Source organism: Tachyglossus aculeatus, chromosome 22 (assembly GCF_015852505.1).
Source record: "Tachyglossus aculeatus isolate mTacAcu1 chromosome 22, mTacAcu1.pri, whole genome shotgun sequence".
Lineage (NCBI taxonomy): Eukaryota > Metazoa > Chordata > Mammalia > Monotremata > Tachyglossidae > Tachyglossus > Tachyglossus aculeatus.
The window spans coordinates 52,003,753-52,025,785 of record NC_052087.1 but is presented as its reverse complement, the minus strand read 5'-3'; the positions used below and the strand labels follow the sequence as shown (position 1 = coordinate 52,025,785).

Genomic DNA, 22,033 nt, shown 5'->3' with positions numbered 1-22,033 from the left:
TTCTAATCCAAGCTCCACCGCTTGCCTGCTGTGTGACCAAGCCACTTTACTTCCCTGGGCCTCGGTTCCCTCGTCTGTAAAATGGGGGTTAAGATTGTGAGCCCCATGTGGGACAGGGGTTGTTTCCAACCTGATAAATGTGGATCCACCCCAGCGCTTAGAACAACGGTAGAGCACCAAGCACATCGAGGAAAAGCGTCAGGCACAACAGGGCTGACTGTCAGCTCGTTGTGGGTAGGGAATGCGTCTCTTTATTGTTGTATTGGACTCTCCCAAGCGCTTAGTCCAGTGCTCTGAACACAGTAAGCGCTCAATAAATACGATCGAATGAATAATAATGATGATGATGGCATTTATTAAGCACTTGCTATGTGCAGAGCACTGTTCTAAGCGCTGGGGAGGTTATAAGGTGATCAGGTTGTCCCACGGGGGGCTCACAGTCTTAGTCCCCATTTTACAGATGGGGTAACTGAGGCACAGAGAAGTTAAGTGACTTGCCCAAAGTCATACAGCTGACAATTGGAGGAGTCGGCACTTGAACCCATGACCTCTGACTCCAAAACCCGGGTTCTTTCCACTGAGCCATGCTGTGAGCCCACTGTTGGGTAGGGACTTTCTCTATATGTTGCCATTTTGTACTTCCCAAGCGCTTAGTACAGTGCTCTGCACACAGTAAGCGCTCAATAAATACGATTTATTGAGCTTTATTGATGCTGCTCCTCTAAATGAGGCAGAGTGCGCTCTCTCTCTCTCTCTCTCTCTCTCTCTGTCTCTCTCTCTGTCTCTCTCTCACAATCTCTTAAAGGCACAGGGACTCTGGGGTCTCCCCACCTCCCCGGGGCGGCGGGGGGGGGGGGAGCAGTTTGTTATTATTAATAATAATAATATTTTTAAGCGCTTACTGTGTGCCAGGCGCTAGGGTAGAGACAAGCAATCGAGTTGGACACAGTCTCTGTCCCATGTTTCAATCCCCATTTTACAGATGAGGGGACTGAGGCCCAGAGAAGTGAAGTGACTTGCCCAGAGTCACATAGCGGACAATTGGTGGAGTCGGGATTTGAACCCATGACCTCTGACTCCAAAGCCCGGGCTCCATGCTACTTCTCTAAATGAATGAATCAGGGCAGAGTGCTCTCTCTCTCTCTCTCTCTCTCTCTCTCTCTCTCTCTCTCTCTCTCTCTCTCTCTCTCTCTCTCTCTCTCTCTCTCTCTCTCTCTCTAAGGCATAGGGACTCTGGGGTCTCCCCACCCCCCCGGGGGGGGCAGTTTGTTATTATTAATAATAATAATAATAACATTTTTAAGCACTTACTGTGTGCCAGGCGCTAGGGTAGATACAAGCAATCGAGTTGGACACAGTTTCTGTCCCATGTTTCAATCCCCATTTTACAGATGAGGGGCTTGAGGCCCAGAGAAGTGAAGTGACTTGCCCAAAGTCACACAGTGGACAATTTTTGGAGTCGGGATTTGAACCCATGACCTCTGACTCCAAAGCCCGGGCTCCATGCTGCTTCTCTAAATGAATGAATCAGGGCAGAGTGCTTTCTCTCTCTCTCTCTCTCTCTCTCTCTCTCTCTCTCTCTCGGACTCTGGGGTCTCCCCACCCCCCCGGAGGGGGCAGTTCGTTATTATTAATAATAATAATATTTTTAAGCGCTTACTGTGTGCCAGACGCTAGGGTAGAGACAAGCAATCGAGTTGGACACAGTCTCTGTCCCATGTTTCAGTCCCCATTTTACAGATGAGGGGACTGAGGCCCAGAGAAGTGAAGTGACTTTCCTAAGGGCACACAGCAGACATGTGGTGGAGCTGAGATTAAAATCCACGACCTTCTGTCTCCCAGGCCTGGGCCTGATCCACTGTGCCAAAGTTTCTGCTTGGGATCAGGGGCCTGGGGGCCAGCCCCGCTGCGGAAAAATGCGTCCTGGAGGGTCCCCGGTTACCTGTGGCTCCCTGGATCATGTATTTCGGGCCGGGGCTGGTGTACAGGGCCATGATGGGACCGCGGGGGCGGTGGGGCCGCCAGCTCCCCACCCACCCCCCGTCCGTCATGGTGGGCTTTGGAGCCAGACCCTGAAACAGAGGAGTGGAAAGGGTTAACCAGCCGTAGGGCTCCCCCCCCCCCCCCAACAATCTCTCCATCCCCCTATCTCTCCGCTCACTCTGGTCAAAGGGACAAAGAAGGAGGGTAGAAGTGAGAGTAGTAATAGAGGTAATACTATTTATTAATTATGAATAATAATAATTTTGGTATTTTTATAATTACATTTATTAAGCGCTTATCATGTGCAAAGCACTGTTCTAAGCGCTGGGGAGGTTACAAGGTGATCAGGTTGTCCCACGGGGGGCTCACCGTCTTCATCCCCATTTGACAGATGAGGTAACTGAGGCCCAGAGAAGTGAAGTGACTTGCCCAAAGTCACCCAGCTGACAATGGGCGGAGCTGGGATTTGAACCCATCACCTTCCTTCCTCTCCCCCTCGTCCCCCCTCCATCCCCCCATCTTACCTCCTTCCCTTCCCCACAGCACCTGTATATCTGTATATACGTTTGTACATATTTATTACTCTATTTATTTATCTTACTTGTACCTATCTATTCTATTTCTTTTATTTTGTTAGTATGTTTGGTTTTGTTCTCTGTCTCCCCCTTCTAGACTGTGAGCCCACTGTTGGGTAGGGACTGTCTCTATGTGTTGCCGACTTGTAATCAATCAATCAATCAATCGTATTTATTGAGCGCTTACTATGTGCAGAGCACTGTACTAAGCGCTTGGGAAGTACAAATTGGCAAGGCTTGTACTTCCCAAGCGCTTAGTACAGTGCTCTGCACACAGTAAGCGCTCAATATATATGATTGATTGATTGATGATTGATTGACCTCTGAATCCAAAGTTCTTTCCATTGAGCCACGCTGCTTCTCCGCCTTCTCCTGCAAACATTACCCAACCTTGGCTTCACCGACTGTGTCCTCTCCTGGTTCTCCTCCTGTCTCTCTGGCCGCTCGATCTCAGTCTCCTTCGCGGGCTCCTCCTCTGCCTCCCACCCCGAACTATGGGGGTCCCTCAAGGTTCATTTCTGGTCCCCTCCTATTCTCCAGTTACTCCCACTTCCTTGGAGAACTCAGTCGTTCCCACGGCTTCAACTGTCACCCCTAAGCAGATGATTCCCAAATCTACATCTTCCCCCCGGATCTCTCTCCCTCTCTGCAGTCTCTCATTTCCTCCTGCCTTCAGGACATCTCTACTTGGATCAATCAATCAGTAGTATTTATTAAGCCCTTACTGTGTGCAGAGCACTGTACTAAGCGCTTGGGAAGTACAAGTTGGCAACATCTAGAGACAGTCCCTACCCAACAGTGGGCTCCCTAAGCCACGCTGCTTCTTTTTAGGTCCCTCTCTTCCCCCGACAGGTAATAGTGTCTGCTGTGTGACCGCCATTTGTCTGCTGCAATCAATCAATCAATCAATCATATTTATTGAGCGCTTACTGTGTGCAGAGCACTGGACTAAGCGCTTGGGAAGTACAAGTTGGCAACATATAGAGACAGTCCCTACCCAACAGTGGGCTCACTAAGCCACGCTGCTTCTTTTTAGGTCCCTCTCTTCCCCCGACAGGTAATAGTGTCTGCTGTGTGACCGCCATTTGTCTGCTGCAATCAATCAATCAATCAATCGTATTTATCGAGCGCTTACTGTGTGCAGAGCACTGTACTAAGCGCTTGGGAAGTACAAGTTGGCAACATCTAGAGACAGTCCCTACCCAACAGTGGGCTCCCTAAGCCACGCTGCTTCTTTTTAGGTCCCTCTCTTTCCCCGACAGGAAATAGTGTCTGCTGTGTGACCGCCATTTGTCTGCTGCAATCAATCAATCAATCAATCAATCATATTTATTGAGCCCTTACTGTGTGCAGAGCACTGTACTAAGTGCTTGGGAAGTACAAGTTGGCAACATCTAGAGACAGTCCCTACCCAACAGTGGGCTCACTAAGCCACGCTGCTTCTTTTTAGGTCCCTCTCGTCCCCCGACAGGAAATAGTGTCTACCATGTGACCGCCATTTGTCTGCTGCAATCAATCAATCAATCAATCAATCAATCAATCGTATTTATTGAGCGCTTACTGTGTGCAGAGCACTGTACTAAGCGCTTGGGAAGTACAAGTTGGCAACATCTAGAGACAGTCCCTACCCAACAGTGGGCTCACAGTCTAAAAGGGGGACCGACCTTGAGCAAGTCACTTCACTTCTCTGTGCCTCAGTTACCCCATCTGGAAATGGGGTTGGACAGATCTTCCCAAACTTAGCCTGGGCAAAACAGAACTGTTTATCTTCCCACGCAAACCCATCCTACTGATTTTCCCATCGCTGTAAACCACCTTCGTTCCCGTCTCACAAGCCCGTAACCTTGGCGTTTTCCTCCACTCGTCTCTCTCATTCAACCCACATATTCAATCTGTCACCGGATCCGGTTGGTTCAACCCCCACAGCATCGCTTAAATCGGTCTTTTCCACTCCATCCAAACTTCTACCACGATAGAACAGTGCTTTGCACATAGTAAGTGTTTAACAAATGCCATCATTATTATTATTATTATAATCCAAACATTTATTCATTCATTCATTCATTCAGTTGTATTTATTGAGTGCTTACTGTGTGCAGAGCACTGGACTAAGCACTTGGGAAGTACAAGCTGGCAACATAGAGAGACGGTCCCTGCCTGATTACTGCATCATCATCATCAATCGTATTTATTGAGCGCTTACTATGTGCAGAGCACTGTACTAAGTGCTTGGGAAGTACAAATTGGCAACATATAGAGACAGTCCCTACCCAACAGTGGGCTCACAGTCTAAAAGGAGGAGACAGAGAACAAAACCAAACATACTAACAAAATAAAATAAATAGGATAGATATGTACAAGTAAAATAAATAAATAAATAGAGTAATAAATATGTACAAACATATATACAGGTGCTGTGGGGAAAGGAAGGAGGTAAGATGGGGGGATGGAGAGGGGGACGAGGGGGAAAGGAAGGAAGGGGCTCAGTCTGGGAAGGCCTCCTGGAGGAGGTGAGCTCTCAGCAGGGCCTTGAAGGGAGGAAGAGAGCGAGCTTGGCAGATGGGCAGAGGGATTGGGGGCATTCCAGGCCCGGGGGATGACGTGGGCCGGGGGTCGATGGCGGGACAGGCGAGAACGAGGCCTAACGGTGAGGAGATTAGCGGCGGAGGAGCGGAGGGTGTGGGGTGGGCTGGAGAAGGACAGAAGGGAGGTGAGGTAGGAGGGGGCGAGGTGATGGCATCAGCCTCCTTGCTGACCTCCCTGCCTCCTGTCTCTCCCGACTCCAGTCCATACATCTCTCTGGTGCCTGGATCATTTTCCTACAAAAACATTCAGTCCATGTTCCCCCACTCCTCAAGGGCCTCCAGTGGTGGCCCACCCACCTCCTCATCAAACAGAAACTCCTTTCCGTCCGCTTTAAAGCACACAATCCCCTCCCCTCTCCTGCTTTACCTCACTGCTCTTTTAGACTGTGACCCCACTGTTGGGTACGGACCATCTCTATATGTTGCCAACTTGTACTTCCCAAGCACTTAGTACAGTGCTCTGCACACAGTAAGTGCTCAATAAATACGATTGATTGATTGATTGATTGATTGCTCTCACTGCTACAACCCAGCCCCCATACTTTGCTCCTCTTTTACCAAACTACTCACGGTACTTTAATTTCATCTATCTTGCCATCAACCTCTTGCCCGCATCCTGTCTCTGGCCTGGAACTCCCCCCTCCATATCTGACGGATGATCTCGCTCCTCCACTTCAAAGCCTTTTGAAGGCCCACCTCCTCCAAGAAGCCTTCCCTGACTAAGCCCTCATTTCCTCTTCTCCCACTCCCTTCTGCTTCATCCTTGCACTCGGATTTGCTCTCTTCATTCACCCCTCCATCAGCCCCACAGCACTTATGTCCATATCTGTAATGTGTTTATTTATACTCACATCCCTGGGGCCTGGAATGGCCTCCCTCTGCCCATCCGCCAAGCTAGCTCTCTTCCTCCCTTCAAGGCCCTACTGAGAGCTCACCTCAATCAATCAATCAATCGTATTTATTGAGCGCTTACTATGTGCAGAGCACTGTACTAAGCGCTCCTCCAGGAGGCCTTCCCACACTGAGCCCCTTCCTTCCTCTCCCCCTCGTCCCCCTCTCCATCCCCCCCATCTTACCTCCTTCCCTTCCCCACAGCACCTGTATGTATGTCTATATGTTTGTACATATTTATTACTCTATTTATTTATTTATTTATTTTACTTGTACATATCTATTCTATTTATTTTGTTTTGTTGGTATGTTTGGTTTTGTTCTCTGTCTCCCCCTTTTAGACTGTGAGCCCACTGTTGGGTAGGGACTGTCTCTATATGTTGCCAATTTGTACTTCCCAAGCACTTAGTACAGTGCTCTGCACATAGTAAGCACTCAATAAATACGATTGATGATGATGATGATGATCTGTCTCCCCTGTAGGCCGTAAGCTAATTGTGGGCAGGCAACGTGTCTACCAAATCCGTTGTATTGTACTCTCCCAGGCGCTTAGGACAGTACTCAGTAAGCACTCAATAGATATGATTGAATGATTGACTAAGAGCTTTGTGTCAAGCGCTGTTCTAAGCGCTAGGGTAGATCAATCAATCAATCAATCGTATTTATTGAGCACTTACTGTGTGCAGAGCACTGTACTAAGCGCTTGGTAAGTACAAGTTGGCAACATATAGAGACAGTCGCTACCCAACAGTGGGCTCACAGTCTAAAAGGGAGAGACAGAGAACAAAACCAAACAGACTAACAAAATAAAATAAATAGAATAGATAATGTACGAGTAAAATAAATAAGTAAATAAATAGAGTAATAAATATGTACAAACATATATACAGAGATATATGAGAGCAGGGTGAGAGAGAGTAGATAAACATTAACATAGTAAGCGCTCAATAAATACGATTGATTGATTAATCAGGTAATCAGGAAAACCCAGGGCTCACGGTCTAAGGAGGAGGGTGAAGTGCTTACTGTGTGCTGACTATTGTCTATACTGTGAGCTCCTTGTGGGCAGGGATTTTCTCTATTGCTGCATTGTACTACTAATAATAATGTTGGCATTTGTTAGGCGCTTACTATGTGCCAAGCACTGTTCTAAGTGCTGAGGTAGAAACAAGGTCATCGGATTGTCCCACGTGGGGCTCCCAGTCTTCATCCCCATTTTACAGATGAGGTAACTGAGGCACAGAGAAGTTAAGTGACTTGCCCGAGGTCACACAGCTGACAAGTGGCGACCTCTGACTCCCAAGCCTGGGCTCTTTCCACTAAGCCACGCTGCTTCTCCAAGCGCTTAGTACAGTGCTCTGCACACAGTAAGCGCTTAATCAATCGATCAATCAATCGTATTTATTGAGCGCTTACTGTCTGCAGAGCACTGTACTAAGCGCTTGGGAAGTCCAAGTTGGCAACATCTAGAGACGGTCCCTACCCAATGGTGGGCTCACAGTCTAAAAGGGGGAGACAGAGAACAAAACCAAACATATTAACAAAATAAAATAAATAGAATAGATACGTACAAGTAAAATAAATAGAGTAATAAATCCCTCCAAACATATATCAATCAATCAGTCGTATTTATGGAGCGCTTACTGTGTGCAGAGCACTGTACTAAGCGCTTGGGAAGTCCAAGTTGGCAACCTCTAGAGACGGTCCCTACCCAACAGTGGGCTCACAGTCTATAAGGGGGAGACAGAGAACAAAACCAAACATATTAACAAAATAAAATAAATAGAATAGATATGTACAAGTAAAATGGAGTAATAAATCCGTCCAAACATATATCAATCAATCAATCATATTTATTGAGCGCTTACTGTGTGCAGAGCACTGTACTAAGCGCTTGGGAAGTCCAAGTTGGCAACATCTAGAGACGGTCCCTACCCAACAGTGGGCTCACAGTCTAGAAGGGGGAGACAGAGAACAAAACCAAACATATTAACAAAATAAAATGAATAGAATAGATATGTACAAGTAAAATGGAGTAATAAATCCGTCCAAACATATATCAATCAATCAATCATATTTATTGAGCGCTTACTGTGTGCAGAGCACTGTACTAAGCGCTTGGGAAGTCCAAGTTGGCAACATCTAGAGACGGTCCCTACCCAACAGTGGGCTCACAGTCTAGAAGGGGGAGACAGAGAACAAAACCAAACATATTAACAAAATAAAATAAATAGAATAGATATGTACAAGTAAAATGGAGTAATAAATCCGTCCAAACATATATCAATCAATCAATCGTATTTATTGAGCGCTTACTGTGTGCAGAGCACTGGACTAAGCGCTTGGGAAGTCCAAGTTGGCAACATCTAGAGACGGTCCCTACCCAACAGTGGGCTCACAGTCGAGAAGGGGGAGACAGAGAATACGATTGAATGAACGAATGAATACTAAGCATCGGGACAGAGTGCAAAAGTGGGAATATTCAGGAGAGGGAGATGCCGACCTATTAGTCGAATCTCCAAAACACTGTAAGTGGGCTTCCCGCTCTGGTTGCTGTAGTGGGAGGGGGTTTCCAGCTGCAAGAGATGCTGGGAGAGGTCGGCATTCCGAAAGTGAGGGGCCTGGAATTATGATCATTCCTACTGTTTTAAAAACCCCTTCTGGGGGGATGTGGGTCGGTAGGGACTGTCTCCATATGTTGCCAACTTGTACTTCCCAAGCGCTTAGTACAGTGCTCTGCACACAGTAAGCGCTCAATAAATACGATTGATTGATTGATTGATTGGGGTGGAGGTGGAGAGGGCGGAGAAGGGGAGGCCAGAGGGCAGGAACAGGCCAACCAGATGCAAGCCCCCATTGAGGAGTTGGTGTCTTTTTTTAATGGTATTTGTTAAGAATAATAATAATTATTATTATTACTATGTGCAAAGCACTGTTCTAAGCGCTGGGGAGGTTACAAAGTGAGCAGGTTGTCCCACGGGGGGGCCTCGCAGTCTAAATTCCCATTTTGCAGATGAGGTAACTGAGGCACAGAGACGTTAAGTGACTTTCCCAAAGTCACACCGCTGACAATTGGTGGAGGCAGGATTTGAACCCCTGACCTCTGACTTCAAAGCCCAGGTTCTTTCCACTGAGCCAGGCTGCTTCTCAAGCAGCTCTGCTCTGTTGAGCTCTTACCATGTGAAGTTAAGTGACTTTCCCAAAGTCACACCGCTGACAATTGGTGGAGCCAGGATTTGAACCCCTGACCTCTGACCTGTATATATGTATATATGTTTGTACATATTTATTACTCTATTTATTTATTTATTTATTTTACTGGTACATATCTATTCTATTTATTTTATTTTGTTAGTATGTTTGGTTTTGTTCTCTGTCTCCCCCTTTTAGACTGTGAGCCCACTGTTGGGTAGGGACTGTCTCTATATGTTGCCAACTTGGACTTCCCAAGCGCTTAGTACAGTGCTCTGCACACAGTGAGCGCTCAATAAATACGATTGATGATGATGACTTCAAAGCCCAGGTTCTTTCCACTGAGCCAAGCTGCTTCTCAAGCAGCTCTGCTCTGTTAAGCTCTTACTATGTGCCAGGCACTGTAGAAAGCGCCGGCGTAGATACAAGCAAGCATGGCATAGTAGCTAGAGCCTAGGCCTGGGAATCAGAAGGTCATGGGTTCTAATCCTGCCTCCACCACTTGTTTGCTGTGTGAGTTTGGGCAAGTCACTTTACTTCTCTATGCCTCAGTTCCCTCATCCGGAAAATGGGGATTGAGGCTGTGAGCCCCACATGGGACAGGGACTGTGTCCAACCTGGTTTGCTTGTATCCACCTCAGTGCTTAGTACAGTGCTTGGCACAGAGTAAGCACTTAGCCAATACCACAATTATTATTACAAGGTAATCGGGTTGCACACGATTCCTGTCCCACATGGGGCTCACAGTCTTAATGCCCATTCTACAGATGAGGAAAAAGAGGCACAGAAAAGTAAGGTGACTTGTCCAAGGTCACACAGCAGACAGTAATAATAATAATAATAATGATAGCATTTATTAAGCAAGCAGATTAGAACCCAAGTCCTTCTGATAACCAGACCCAAGCTCTATCCACAAGGCCACACTGCGTTTGGATTTGGCTTCTGTGGATGATAATCCAGAGAAGCAGCGTGGCCCAGTGGAAAGAGTACGGGCTTTGGAGTCAGAGGTCATGGGTTCGAATCCTGACCACCACATGCCTGCTGTGTGATCTTGGGCAAATCACTTAACTTCTCTGGGCCTCAGTTACCTCATCTGTGAAATGGGGATTAAGACTGTGAGCCCCATGTGGGACAACCTGATCACCCTGTATCCCCCCCCAGCCCTTAGAACAGTGCTTTGCACATAGTAAGTGCTTAACAAATGCCAATTATTATTATTATCATTATTATTATTATTATTGTAGTATTTGTTAAGCTCCTACTATATGCCAGGCACTCTACTAAGCACTGGGGTGGATACCCACAAATCAGGTTGGACGCAGTCCCTGTCCCACATGAGGCTCACGGTTGTGATCCCCATTTTCCAGATGGGGGAACTGAGGCCCAGAAAAGTGAAGCGACTTGCCCCAGGTCACGCAGCAGACAAGTGGCAGAGCTGGGATTAAAATCCAGGTCCACTGACTCCCAAGCTAGTACTCTATCCAGAGAAGCAGTGTGGCTCAGTGGAAAGAGCCCGGGCTTTGGAGTCCGAGGTCATGGGTTCAAATCCCAGCTCCGCCAGTTGTCAGCTGTGTGGCTTTGGGCAAGTCACTTCACTTCTCTGGGCCTCAGTTCCCTCATCTGTAAAATGGGGATTAAGACTGTGAGTCCCCCATGGGGCAATCTGATCACCTTGTAACCTCCTCAGCGCTTAGAACAGTGCTTTGCACATAGTAAGCGCTTAATAAATGCCATTATTATTATGACTATTAAGTCACTTCACTTCTCTGGGCCTCAGTTCCCTCATCTGTAAAATGGGGATTAAGACTGTGAGTCCCCCATGGGGCAATCGGATCACCTTGTAACTTCCCCAGCACTTAGAACAGTGCTTTGCACATAGTAAGCGCTTAATAAATGCCATTATTATTATTACTATTAAGTCACTTCACTTCTCTGGGCCTCAGTTACCTCATCTGTGAAATGGGGATTAAGACTGTGAACCCCCTGTGGGACAACTTGATCACCTCGTAATTTCCCAACACTTAGAACAGTGCTTTGCACATAGTAAGCGCTTAATAAATGCCATCATTATTATTATTATTATTAAGTCACTTCACTTCTCTGGGCCTCAGTTACCTCATCTGTAAAATGGGGATTAAGACTGTGAACCCCCTGTGGGACAACTTGATCACCTCGTAACTTCCCAGCACTTAGAACAGTGCTTTGCACATAGTAAGCGCTTAATAAATGCCATTATTATTATTATTATTAAGTCACTTCACTTCTCTGGGCCTCAGTTACCTCATCTGTAAAATGGGGATTAAGACTGTGAACCCCCTGTGGGACAACTTGATCACCTCGTAACTTCCCAGCACTTAGAACAGTGCTTTGCACATAGTAAGCGCTTAATAAATGCCATTATTATTATTATTATTAAGTCACTTCACTTCTCTGGGCCTCAGTTACCTCATCTGTAAAATGGGGATTAAGACTGTGAACCCCCTGTGGGACAACTTGATCACCTCGTAACTTCCCAGCACTTAGAACAGTGCTTTGCACATAGTAAGCGCTTAATAAATGCCATTATTATTATTATTATTAAGTCACTTCACTTCTCTGGGCCTCAGTTACCTCATCTGTAAAATGGGGATTAAGACTGTGAACCCCCTGTGGGACAACTTGATCACCTCGTAACTTCCCCAGCACTTAGAACAGTGCTTTGCACATAGTAAGTGCTTAATAAATGCCATTATTATTATTACTATTAAGTCACTTCACTTCTCTGGGCCTCAGTTACCTCATCTGTAAAATGGGGATTAAGACTGTGAACCCCCTGTGGGACAACTTGATCACCTCGTAACTTCCCGACACTTAGAACAGTGCTTTGCACATAGTAAGCACTTAATAAATGCCATTATTATTATTATTATTAAGTCACTTCACTACTCTGGGCCTCAGTTACCTCATCTGTAAAATGGGGATTAAGACTGTGAACCCCCTGTGGGACAACTTGATCACCTTGTAACTTCCCAGCACTTAGAACAGTGCTTTGCACATAGTAAGCGCTTAATAAATGCCGTCATTATTATTATTATATCCACTGCACCATGGTCCCACAGGAGGGTTGACAAGAGGGGTCGGGCGACAGTGCTTCGCACATAGTAAGCGCTTAATAATATATATGTATATATGGTTGTACATATTTATTACTCTATTTATTTATTTATTTATTTATTTTACTTGTACATTTCTATCCTACTTATTTTATTTTGTTGGTACGTTTGGTTCTGTTCTCTGTCTCCCCCTTTTAGACTGTGAGCCCACTGTTGGGTAGGGACTGTCTCTATGTGATGCCAATTTGTACTTCCCAAGCGCTTAGTACAGTGCTCTGCACATAGTAAGCGCTCAATAAATACGATTGATTGATTGATTGATTGATTAATAAATGCCATCATTATTATTGTTATATCCACTACACCATGCTCCAACAGGAGGGTTGCCCCGGTAAAGAGGGGGAGCCCGGGATGGCATTAGGGAGGCAGGCTTGCGGGGTGGGCAGAGTTGGTTCTGGATACCTTCACGATGAACCCGGATCACAGATTTCCAGAATCAGGAAAACCGTGCCACAGATTATACTCCCAGCCTGGGATTAAGCTCATTTCCTCTTACCTAAAGCTCCGGGGGTGGGCGGCGAGACCGCCAGAAGATTAGCCGCCACCAAAACCTGCCCCTTTCAGACCGGGAGAGCGGGTGCCGGCCTAGGTTACTATAGCAACGGGTTGGCAAGATGGGCATACCAGCCTCTACTCTGCTTCTTTGAGGCTGAGATGCGCCCTCCCCATCCCCAAAATCTCAGGCTGCGATTCTCCCCCGTCTCCCCAAAGAAGAAGAGTGGCCTAGTGGATCGAATCCGGGCCTGGGAATCAGAAAGACCTGGGTTCTAATCCCAGCTCCGCCACTTGTCTGCTGTGTGACCTTGGGCAACCCCCTTCCCTGCTCTGGGCCTCAGTTCCCTCATCTGGAAAATAGGGATTAAAACTGTGATCTCCCTGTGGGGCAGGGACTGCATCCAACCTGATCAACTTGCATCTATCCTTGTGCTTAGAACTGTGCTTGGCACGTAGTAAGTGCTTAGTGAGTACCATAATTATCATTATTAGTTTTGTTATCCCCGCCAATGGCCAAGGTGAAAAACCACTCTTGTCCCCTAGAATTGCCCAGCCAGGAAAATCAATCAATCAATCGTATTTATTGAGCGCTTACTGTGTGCAGAGTGTACTAAGCACGTGGGAAGGACAAGTTGGCAACATATAGAGACGGTCCCTACCCAACAGTGGGCTCACAGTCTAGAAGCAGCTTGGCTCAGTGGAAAGAGCCCGGGCTTTGGAGTCAGAGGTCATGGGTTCAAATCCCGGCTCCGCCGATTGTCAGTTGTGTGACTTTGGGCAAGTCACTTAACTTCTCTGTGCCTAAGTTACCTCATCTGTAAAATGGGGATGAAGACTCTGAGCCCCCCGTGGGACAACCTGATCACCTCGTAACCTCCCTAGTGCTTAGAACAGTGCTCTGCACGTAGTAAGCACTTAATAAATGCCATTATTATTAGAAGGGGGAGACAGCGAACAAAACCAAACATATTAACAAAATAAAATAAATAGAATAGATATGTACAAGTAAAATAAATAAATAAATAGAGTAATAAATATGTACAAACATATATACATATATGCTGTGGGGAAGGGAAGGAGGTAAGGCGGAGGAGATGGAGTGGGGGAGGAAGGGGAGAGGAAGGAGGGGGCTCAGTCTGGGAAGGCCTCCTGGAGGAGATGAGCTCTCAGTAGGGCCTTGAAAACACTTCTTTATTTTAATAATAATAATAATAATGGCATTTATTAAGCACTTACTATGTGCAAAGCACTGTTCTAAGTGGTGGGGAAGGATACAAGGTGATCAGGTTGTCCCAAGGGGGGCTCACAGGTAACCGAGGCACGGAGAAGTTAAGTGACTTGCCCAAAGTCATACAGCTGACAATTGGCGGAGCCGGGATTTGAACCCATGACCTCTGACTCCAAAGCCCTAGCTCTTTCCACTGAGCCACGCTGCTTCTCTGTTTGTTCTTTAGTCTCTCTCTGGCACCTGTCTCTTGGCACAAAAAAAAATCAGAGAGGCTGCCTGGTGAATAACTTTTAAAACTATTCCAACGGCAAACTTTTATCCAAAGGGCAGCCTAGTGGAGAGAGCTTGGAATCCTGCTTCTAATCCCAGCTCTGCCAATTGTCTGCCTGTGCAAATCACGACAGTGCTTGGCACATAGTAAGCGCTTAACAAATACCATCGTCATTATTAGCCTGTAGCATCAGCAGTAGCAATCGTATCTTTTTTTTAATGGAAACTTTTAAGCGCTTACTATGTCCCAGGGACTGTACTAAGCACTGGAGTAGATACAAGCAAATTAGTTGAACATAGTCCAAGTCCCACTCAGAACCTGGTTCTAATCCCAACTCTGCCACTTGGCTGCTGGATGACTTTGGGAAAGTCACTTAACCTGTAGCAACAGTAGTAGCAATAGTATCTCTCTTTTTTTAATGGCATCTGTTAAGTGCTTACTATGTGCCAGCCACTGTACTGAGCGCTGGGTGAGATACAAGCCAATTAGTTGGGACGCAGTCCGTGTCCCACGTGGGGCTCACAGTCTTATTCCCCATTTTACAGGTGAGGTAACTGAGGCACAGAGAAGTTAAGTGACTTGCCCGAGGTCACACAGCAGCCAAGCGGTGGAGCCAGGATTAGAACCCAGGTCCTCTGATTCTCAGGCCTGTGCTCTAACCATTAGGCAACTTTGCTTCCCAAGTATCTCTTAAGAAAATGGGGATTTAGACTTGGAGCTCCTTGTGGGAGCTCTATTTATTTATTTATTTATTTATTTATTTTACTTGTACATTTCTATCCTATTTATTTTATTTTGTTGGTATGTTTGGTTCTGTTCTCTGTCTCCCCCTTTTAGACTGTGAGCCCACTGTTGGGTAGGGACTGTCTCTATGTGTTGCCAATTTGTACTTCCCAAGCGCTTAGTACAGTGCTCTGCACATAGTAAGCACTCAATAAATACGATTGATTGATTGATTGATTGATTGATTGTGGGACAGGGACTGTGTTCAACCCGATTATCTTGTATCTACCCCAGCACTTAGAACGGTGCCTGGCACAGTAGAGAAGCAGCGTGGCTCAGTGGAAAGAGCCCGGGCTTTGGAGTCAGAGGTCGTGGGTTCAAATCCCGGCTCTGCCAATTGCCAGCTGTGTGACTTTGGGCAAGTCACTTAACTTCTCTGGGCCTCAGTTACCTCATCTGTAAAATGGGGATTAAAACTGTGAGCCCCCCATGGGACAACCTGATCACCTTGTAACCTCCCCAGTGCTTAGAACAGTGCTTTGCACATAGTAAGCGCTTAATAAATGCTATCATTATTATTATTATTATTAACAAATGCCATTATTATTATCATTATTTTTACCAATCAGATCCAAAAGAGTCTTAGTGTCCCATCCAAAAGGAGAGGGAGAAGAGATATTAAATCCCCATTTTACATATGAGAAAACTGAGGCCCAGAGGATTTTAAGACTACATAGCCCCGCAGCTACACAGCAGGCAAATTGGAGAGCTGGGATTAGAACCCAGGTCCCCTGAGTCCCAGTCCTGTGCTGTTTCTGCTAGACCACACTGCTTCTCAAGCAAGCACTTTACAGTACTGTATTATAGGAAGGAGGCGAGGAGGAAACAGCCCATGTCCCTCATCCGGCCGGCCCAGGCCGCAGGAGGCCAGAAAAACAGGAATGCTGCTGCATTGGTTTACAAACTCTAATCCTGCTCCGGGGAACCCGGAGGAGGAGCAGCCAACTGAGATCGGGTCGGCCTGGGTGAACATCATCATCATCATCATCAATCGTATTTATTGAGCGCTTACTGTGTGCAGAGCACTGTACTAAGCGCTTGGGAAGTACAAGTTGGCAACATATAGAGACAGTCCCAACCCAACAGTGGGCTCACAGTCTAAAAGGGGCAGACAGAGAACAGAACCAAACATCCTAACAAAATAAAATAAATAGAATAGATATGTACAGGTAAAATAAATAAATAAATAAATAGAGTAATAAATCATCATCATCAATCGTATTTATTGAGCGCTTACTATGTGCAGAGCACTGCACTAAGCGCTTGGGAAGTACAAGTTGGCAACATATAGAGACAGTCCCTACCCAACAGTGGGGTCACAGTCTAAAAGGGGGAAACAGAACAGAACCAAACATCCTAACAAAATAAAATAAATAGAATAGATATGTACAGGTAAAATAGAGTAATAAATATGTACAAACATATATACATATATACAGGTGCTGTGGGGAAGGGAAGGAGGTAAGATGGGGGGGTGGAGAGGGGGACGAGGGGGAGAGGAAGGAAGGGGCTCAGTCTGGGAAGGCCTCCTGGAGGAGGTGAGCTCTCAGCAGGGCCTTGAAGGGAGGAAGAGAGCTAGCTTGGCGGATGGGCAGAGGGAGGGCATTCCAGGCCCGGGGGATGACGTGGGCCGGGGGTCGACGGCGGGACAGGCGAGAACGAGGTACAGTGAGGAGATTAGCGGTGGAGGAGCGGAGGTTGCGGGCTGGGCTGGAGAAGGACAGAAGGGAGGTGAGGTAGGAGGCGGCGAGGGGATGGACAGCCTTGAAACCCAGGGTGAGGAGTTTCTGCCTGATGCGCAGATTGACTGGTTGCCACTGGTGAACAGATGCAGAGGAGGGAGATTTTCCTTGAATTTCTTTTCCAGAGGGAACCGGTCCCTCTGCCCACCTCCGCGCTTGGGTGGATGGAGTTTGAACGCTGGCCTGGCTTGAAGGAAAGTCTGTTCCGCTGTAATTCTGCTCATCCAAATGAGCTTTAAATACAGCGCAAAGTGCTGAGGCTTTCTCAAGATGTACAGCTCGGGAGGATGCCCGTGGAACCCTGTCTTCCATTCCCCAGGCATAGAAGACCCAGCCGCTGCCCACCCGCGTTTCACCGGCTCAAAGCGGGACTTCAGTCAATCAAATCAATCAATCAATCAATCAATCGTATTTATTGAGCACTTACTGTGTGCAGAGCACTGTACTAAGCGCTTGGGAAGTACAAGTCGGCAACACATAGAGACAGTCCCTACCCAACAGCGGGCTCACAGTCTAGAAGGGGGAGACAGAGAACAAAACCAAACATGCTAACAAAATAAAATAAATAGAATAGATATGTACAAGATAAATAAATAAATAAATAGAGTAATAAATATGTACAAACATATATCATCATCATCAATCGTATTTATTGAGCGCTTACTGTGTGCAGAGCACTGGACTAAGCGCTTGGGAAGTACAAATTGGCAACATATAGAGACAGTCCCAACCCAACAGTGGGCTCACAGTCTAAAAGGGGGAGACAGAGAACAAAACCAAACATACTAACAAAATAAAATAAATAGAATAGAGATGTACAAGATAAATAGAGTAATAAATCTGTACAAACATATATACATATATACAGGTGCTGCGGGGAAGGGAAGGAGGTAAGATGGTGGGGATGGAGAGGGGGACGAGGGGGAGAGGAAGGAAGGGGCTTAGTCATTATCAATCAATCAATTGGTTCATGGGTGGAACACAGGGACTGCTCTTCTCACTGAAGAAAACCTGCTGACCCACGTGCGTCTGAACACGGATCCTGTGCTCCACAGCTGGGGCAGCCCCCTCCTCCTGATCCTGCAGGCCACCAGACCTGAGCAGTGACAGACTCCCGCGGCCATGAAGGCCGCTCTCTCTCTCTCTGGCCACGCTCACCCCTGCTATCACCTTAAGAGCCACCAGACCGACTTCGGTGGGAGAATTTGCTCAACAGCCGCTGTCCTTCCCACACAGGCATCAGGACCCCACCTGACTAAGGTCTATATACTTCACGCCGCTGCCCAGATCATCTTTGTGCAGAAACACTCTGGGCATGTTACTCCCCTCCTCAAAAATCTCCAGTGGCTGCCTGTCAACCTACGAATCAAGCAAAAACTCCTCACTCTCGGCTTCAAGGCTGTCCATCACCTCACCCCCTCCTACCTCACCTCCCTTCTCTCCTTCTCCAGCCCAGCCCGCACCCCCTGCTCCTCTGCCACTCACCTCCTCACTGTACCTCGTTCTCGCCCGTCCCGCCATCGACCCCCTGCCCACATCCTTCCCCTGGCCTGGAATGCCCTCCCTCCACACATCCGCCAAGCTCGCTCTCTTCCTCCCTTCAAAGTCCTCCTGAGAGCTCACCTCCTCCAAGAGGCCTTCCTGCACTGAGCCCCCTTTTTCCTCTCCTCCTCCCCATCCCCCCACCCTACCTCCTTCCCCTCCCCACAGCACCTGTATATGTTTGTACAGATTTTTTACTCTATTTATTTTACTTGTACATATTTACTATTCTATTTATTTTGTTAATGACGTGCATCTAGCTTTATTTGTATTTGTTCTGACGACTTGACACCTGTCCACATGTTTTGTTTTGTTGTCTGTCTCCCCCTTCTAGGCTGTGAGCCGGTTGTTGGGTAGGGCCCGTCTCTATTTGTTGCCAACTTGTACTTCCCAAGCGCTTAGTACAGTGCTCTGCACATAGTAAGCGCTCAATAAATATGATTGATTGATTGATTGATTGAATGATTGATTGAATGAATGAATGAATAATTATTGAGGATGAAATGTAGGTGGCATTTCAGGATTCTGGGGGGAAGTTTCCTTAAAAAGAGCTTCAGACAGACAGATGGTAGGAGACACTCCCCAGACAGAGAATAATAATAATAATAATGATAGTATTTGTTGATTTCTAAGAGGTGGAGACCCAAATATTCTCATAGTAAAGATGGTATTTGTTAAGCGCTTGCTTCGTGCCAAGCACTGGGCCAAGCACTGGGGTAGAGACAATCAGATCAGTCACTGTTCCAGTCATTCATTCATTCAATTGTATTTATTGAGCGCTTACTGTGTGCAGAATACTGTACTAAGCGCTTGGGAAGTACAAGTTGGCAACGTATAGAGACGGTCCCTACCCAACAACGGGCTCACAGTCTAGAAGGGGGTGACAGACAACAAAACAAAACTTGTGGGCAGGTGTCAAGTCGTCGGAACAGAAAGAATTAAAGCTAAATGCACATCGTTAACAAAATAAATAGAATAGTAAATGTGTACAAGTAAAATAGAGTAATAAATCTGTACAAACATATATACAGGTGCTGTGGGGAGGGGATGGAGGTAGGGCTGGGGGAATGGGGAAGAGGGGAGGAGGAGAGGAGGAGTCCCCCCCCGGGGTTCCCAGTCTAAGGAGGAGGGAGATGGGCATCGAATCCCCATTTTACATATGAGGAAACTGAGGCCCAGAGAAGTGAAGAGTCTTGCCCAACAGCTGACATGCGGCAGAGCCGCCATTAGAACCCAGGTCCCCTGACTCATTCTGGGAGAAAGGGGCATGGCTTCAGGGGTGGCGGGTGGAATACAGTACCTAAATATGTATATATGTTTGTACATATTTATTACTCTATTTATTTATTTATTTATTTTGCTTGTAACATATCTATTCTATTTATTTTATTTTGTTAATCTGTTTGGTTTTGTCCTCTGTCTCCCCCTTCTAGACTGTGAGCCCACTGTTGGGTAGGGACCGTCTCTATATGTTGCCAACTTGTACTTACCAAGCGCTTAGTACAGCACTCTGCACACAGAAGGGCTCAATAAATATGATTGATTGATTGATATGTTGCCAACTTGTACTTCCCAAGCGCTTAGTACAGTGCCCTGCACACAGTAAGCGCTCAATAAATACAGTTCTAATTATTTTATTTTGTTAATATGTTTTGTTTTGTTGTCTCTAGACTGTGAGCCCGCTGTTGGGTAGGGACCGTCTCTATACATTGCCAACTTGTACTTCCCAAGGGCTTAGTACAGTGCCCTGCACACAGTAAGCGCTCAATAAATATGGTTCTAATTATTTTATTTTGTTAATACGTTTTGTTTTGTTGTCTCTAGACTGTGAGCCCGCTGTTGGGTAGGGACCGTCTCTATACGTTGCCAACTTATACTTCCCAAGGGCTTAGTACAGTGCCCTGCACACAGTAAGCGCTCAATAAATATGGGTCTAATTATTTTATTTTGTTAATACGCTTTGTTTTATTGTCTCTAGACTGTGAGCCCGCTGTTGGGTAGGGACCGTCTCTATATGTTGCCAACTTGGACTTCCCAAGCGCTTAGTACAGTGCTCTGCACACAGTAAGTGCTCAATAAATGATTGATTGATTGATTGATTGATTGACTCCCAGAGGCAGCAGGCATTTCGTCTGAGGTGGAGGGATTTCCTCAGTCGGAACGTGGTCCCCAACTTGCAGAGGCTGCTGGGGACAGGGTGGGTTGGAGGGGGAGTCATTCATTCATTCAATCGTATTTATTGAGCGCTTACTGTGTGCAGAGCACCAAATACGATTGATGATAAATGCGATTGATGGTGAGAGAGACGGGGATCATAGAAAGCTAAGATGGCGAGGGACCTCTCTTCCCTTCCTCACCTCGCTGCTCTCCTACTCCAACCCAGCTGCGCACTTCACTCCCCTGATGCCAACCTCCTCACTGTCCCTCCGTCTCGTCCATCTCGCCGCCGACCCCTCTCCCACGTCCTGCCTCTGGCCTGGAACATCCTTCAATCAATCAATCAATCAATCGTATTTATTGAGCGCTTACTGTGTGCAGAGCACTGGACGAAGCGCTTGGGAAGTCCAAGTTGGCAACGCATAGAGACGGTCCCTACCCAGCAGTGGGCTCACAGTCATCATCAATCATCATCATCATCAATCGTATTTATTGAGTGCTTACTATGTGCAGAGCACTGTACTAAGCGCTTGGGAAGGACAAATTGGCAACATATAGAGACAGTCCCTACCCAACAGTGGGCTCACAGTCTAAAAGGGGGAGACAGAGAACAAAGCCAAACATACTAACAAAATAAAATAAATAGAATAGATATGTACAAATAAATTAAATAAATTAAAGAGTGGGCTCACAGTCTTCCTCCTCAAATCCCACAGACGATGACTCGCCCCATCTTCAAAGCCTTATTGAAGGCCCATCTCCTCCAAGAGGCCTTCCCTGACTAAACCCTCCTTTCCTCTTCTCCCACTCCCTTCTGCTCCACCCTGACTTGCTCCCTTTATTCATCCCCCCTCCCAGCCCCACACCACTTATGTCCAGATCTGTCATTTTTTAAATTTCTATTAATGTCTGTCTTCCCCCCTCAAGACTGTAAGCTCACTGTGGGCAGGCAATATGCTTGTTATAGTGCACTCTTCCAAGTGATTAGTCCAGGGCTCAGCATGCAGTACGCGCTCAATAAATATGATTTTTAGCCTGTGAGCCCACTGTTGGGTAGGGACTGTCTCTATATGTTGCCAATTTGTACTTCCCAAGCGCTTAGTACAGTGCTCTGCACATAGTAAGTGCTCAATAAATACGATTGATGATGATAATGATGATCAGGCCTTCCCTGACTGAGCCCTCCTTTCCTCTTCTCCCACTCCCTTCTGCTCCACCCTGACTCGCTCCCTTTATTCATCCCCCCTCCCAGCCCCACACCCCTTATGTCCCGATCTGTCATTTTTTGAATTTCTATTAATGTCTGTCTTCCCCCCTCAAGGCTGTAAGCTCACTGTGGGCAGGGAATATGTTTGTTATAGTGTACTCTTCCAAGTGATTAGTCCAGGGCTCAGCATGCAGTACGCGCTCAATAAATATGATTTTTAGACTGTGAGC

At 46.6% G+C, this 22,033-nt stretch overlaps 1 protein-coding gene across 1 annotated transcript in view; it reads right to left on the bottom strand.

Annotated features, from left to right (window-relative positions):
• Positions 1-22,033, bottom strand: part of ODF3 (outer dense fiber of sperm tails 3) — a 42,284-nt gene that overhangs the window by 19,278 nt on the left and 973 nt on the right. Inside the window, exon 2 of the mRNA XM_038764983.1 lies at positions 1,943-2,072. Within this exon, the coding sequence (XP_038620911.1) occupies positions 1,943-2,051 (109 nt within the window). The 5' untranslated portion in view covers positions 2,052-2,072. The remainder of the gene's footprint in view (positions 1-1,942; positions 2,073-22,033) is intronic.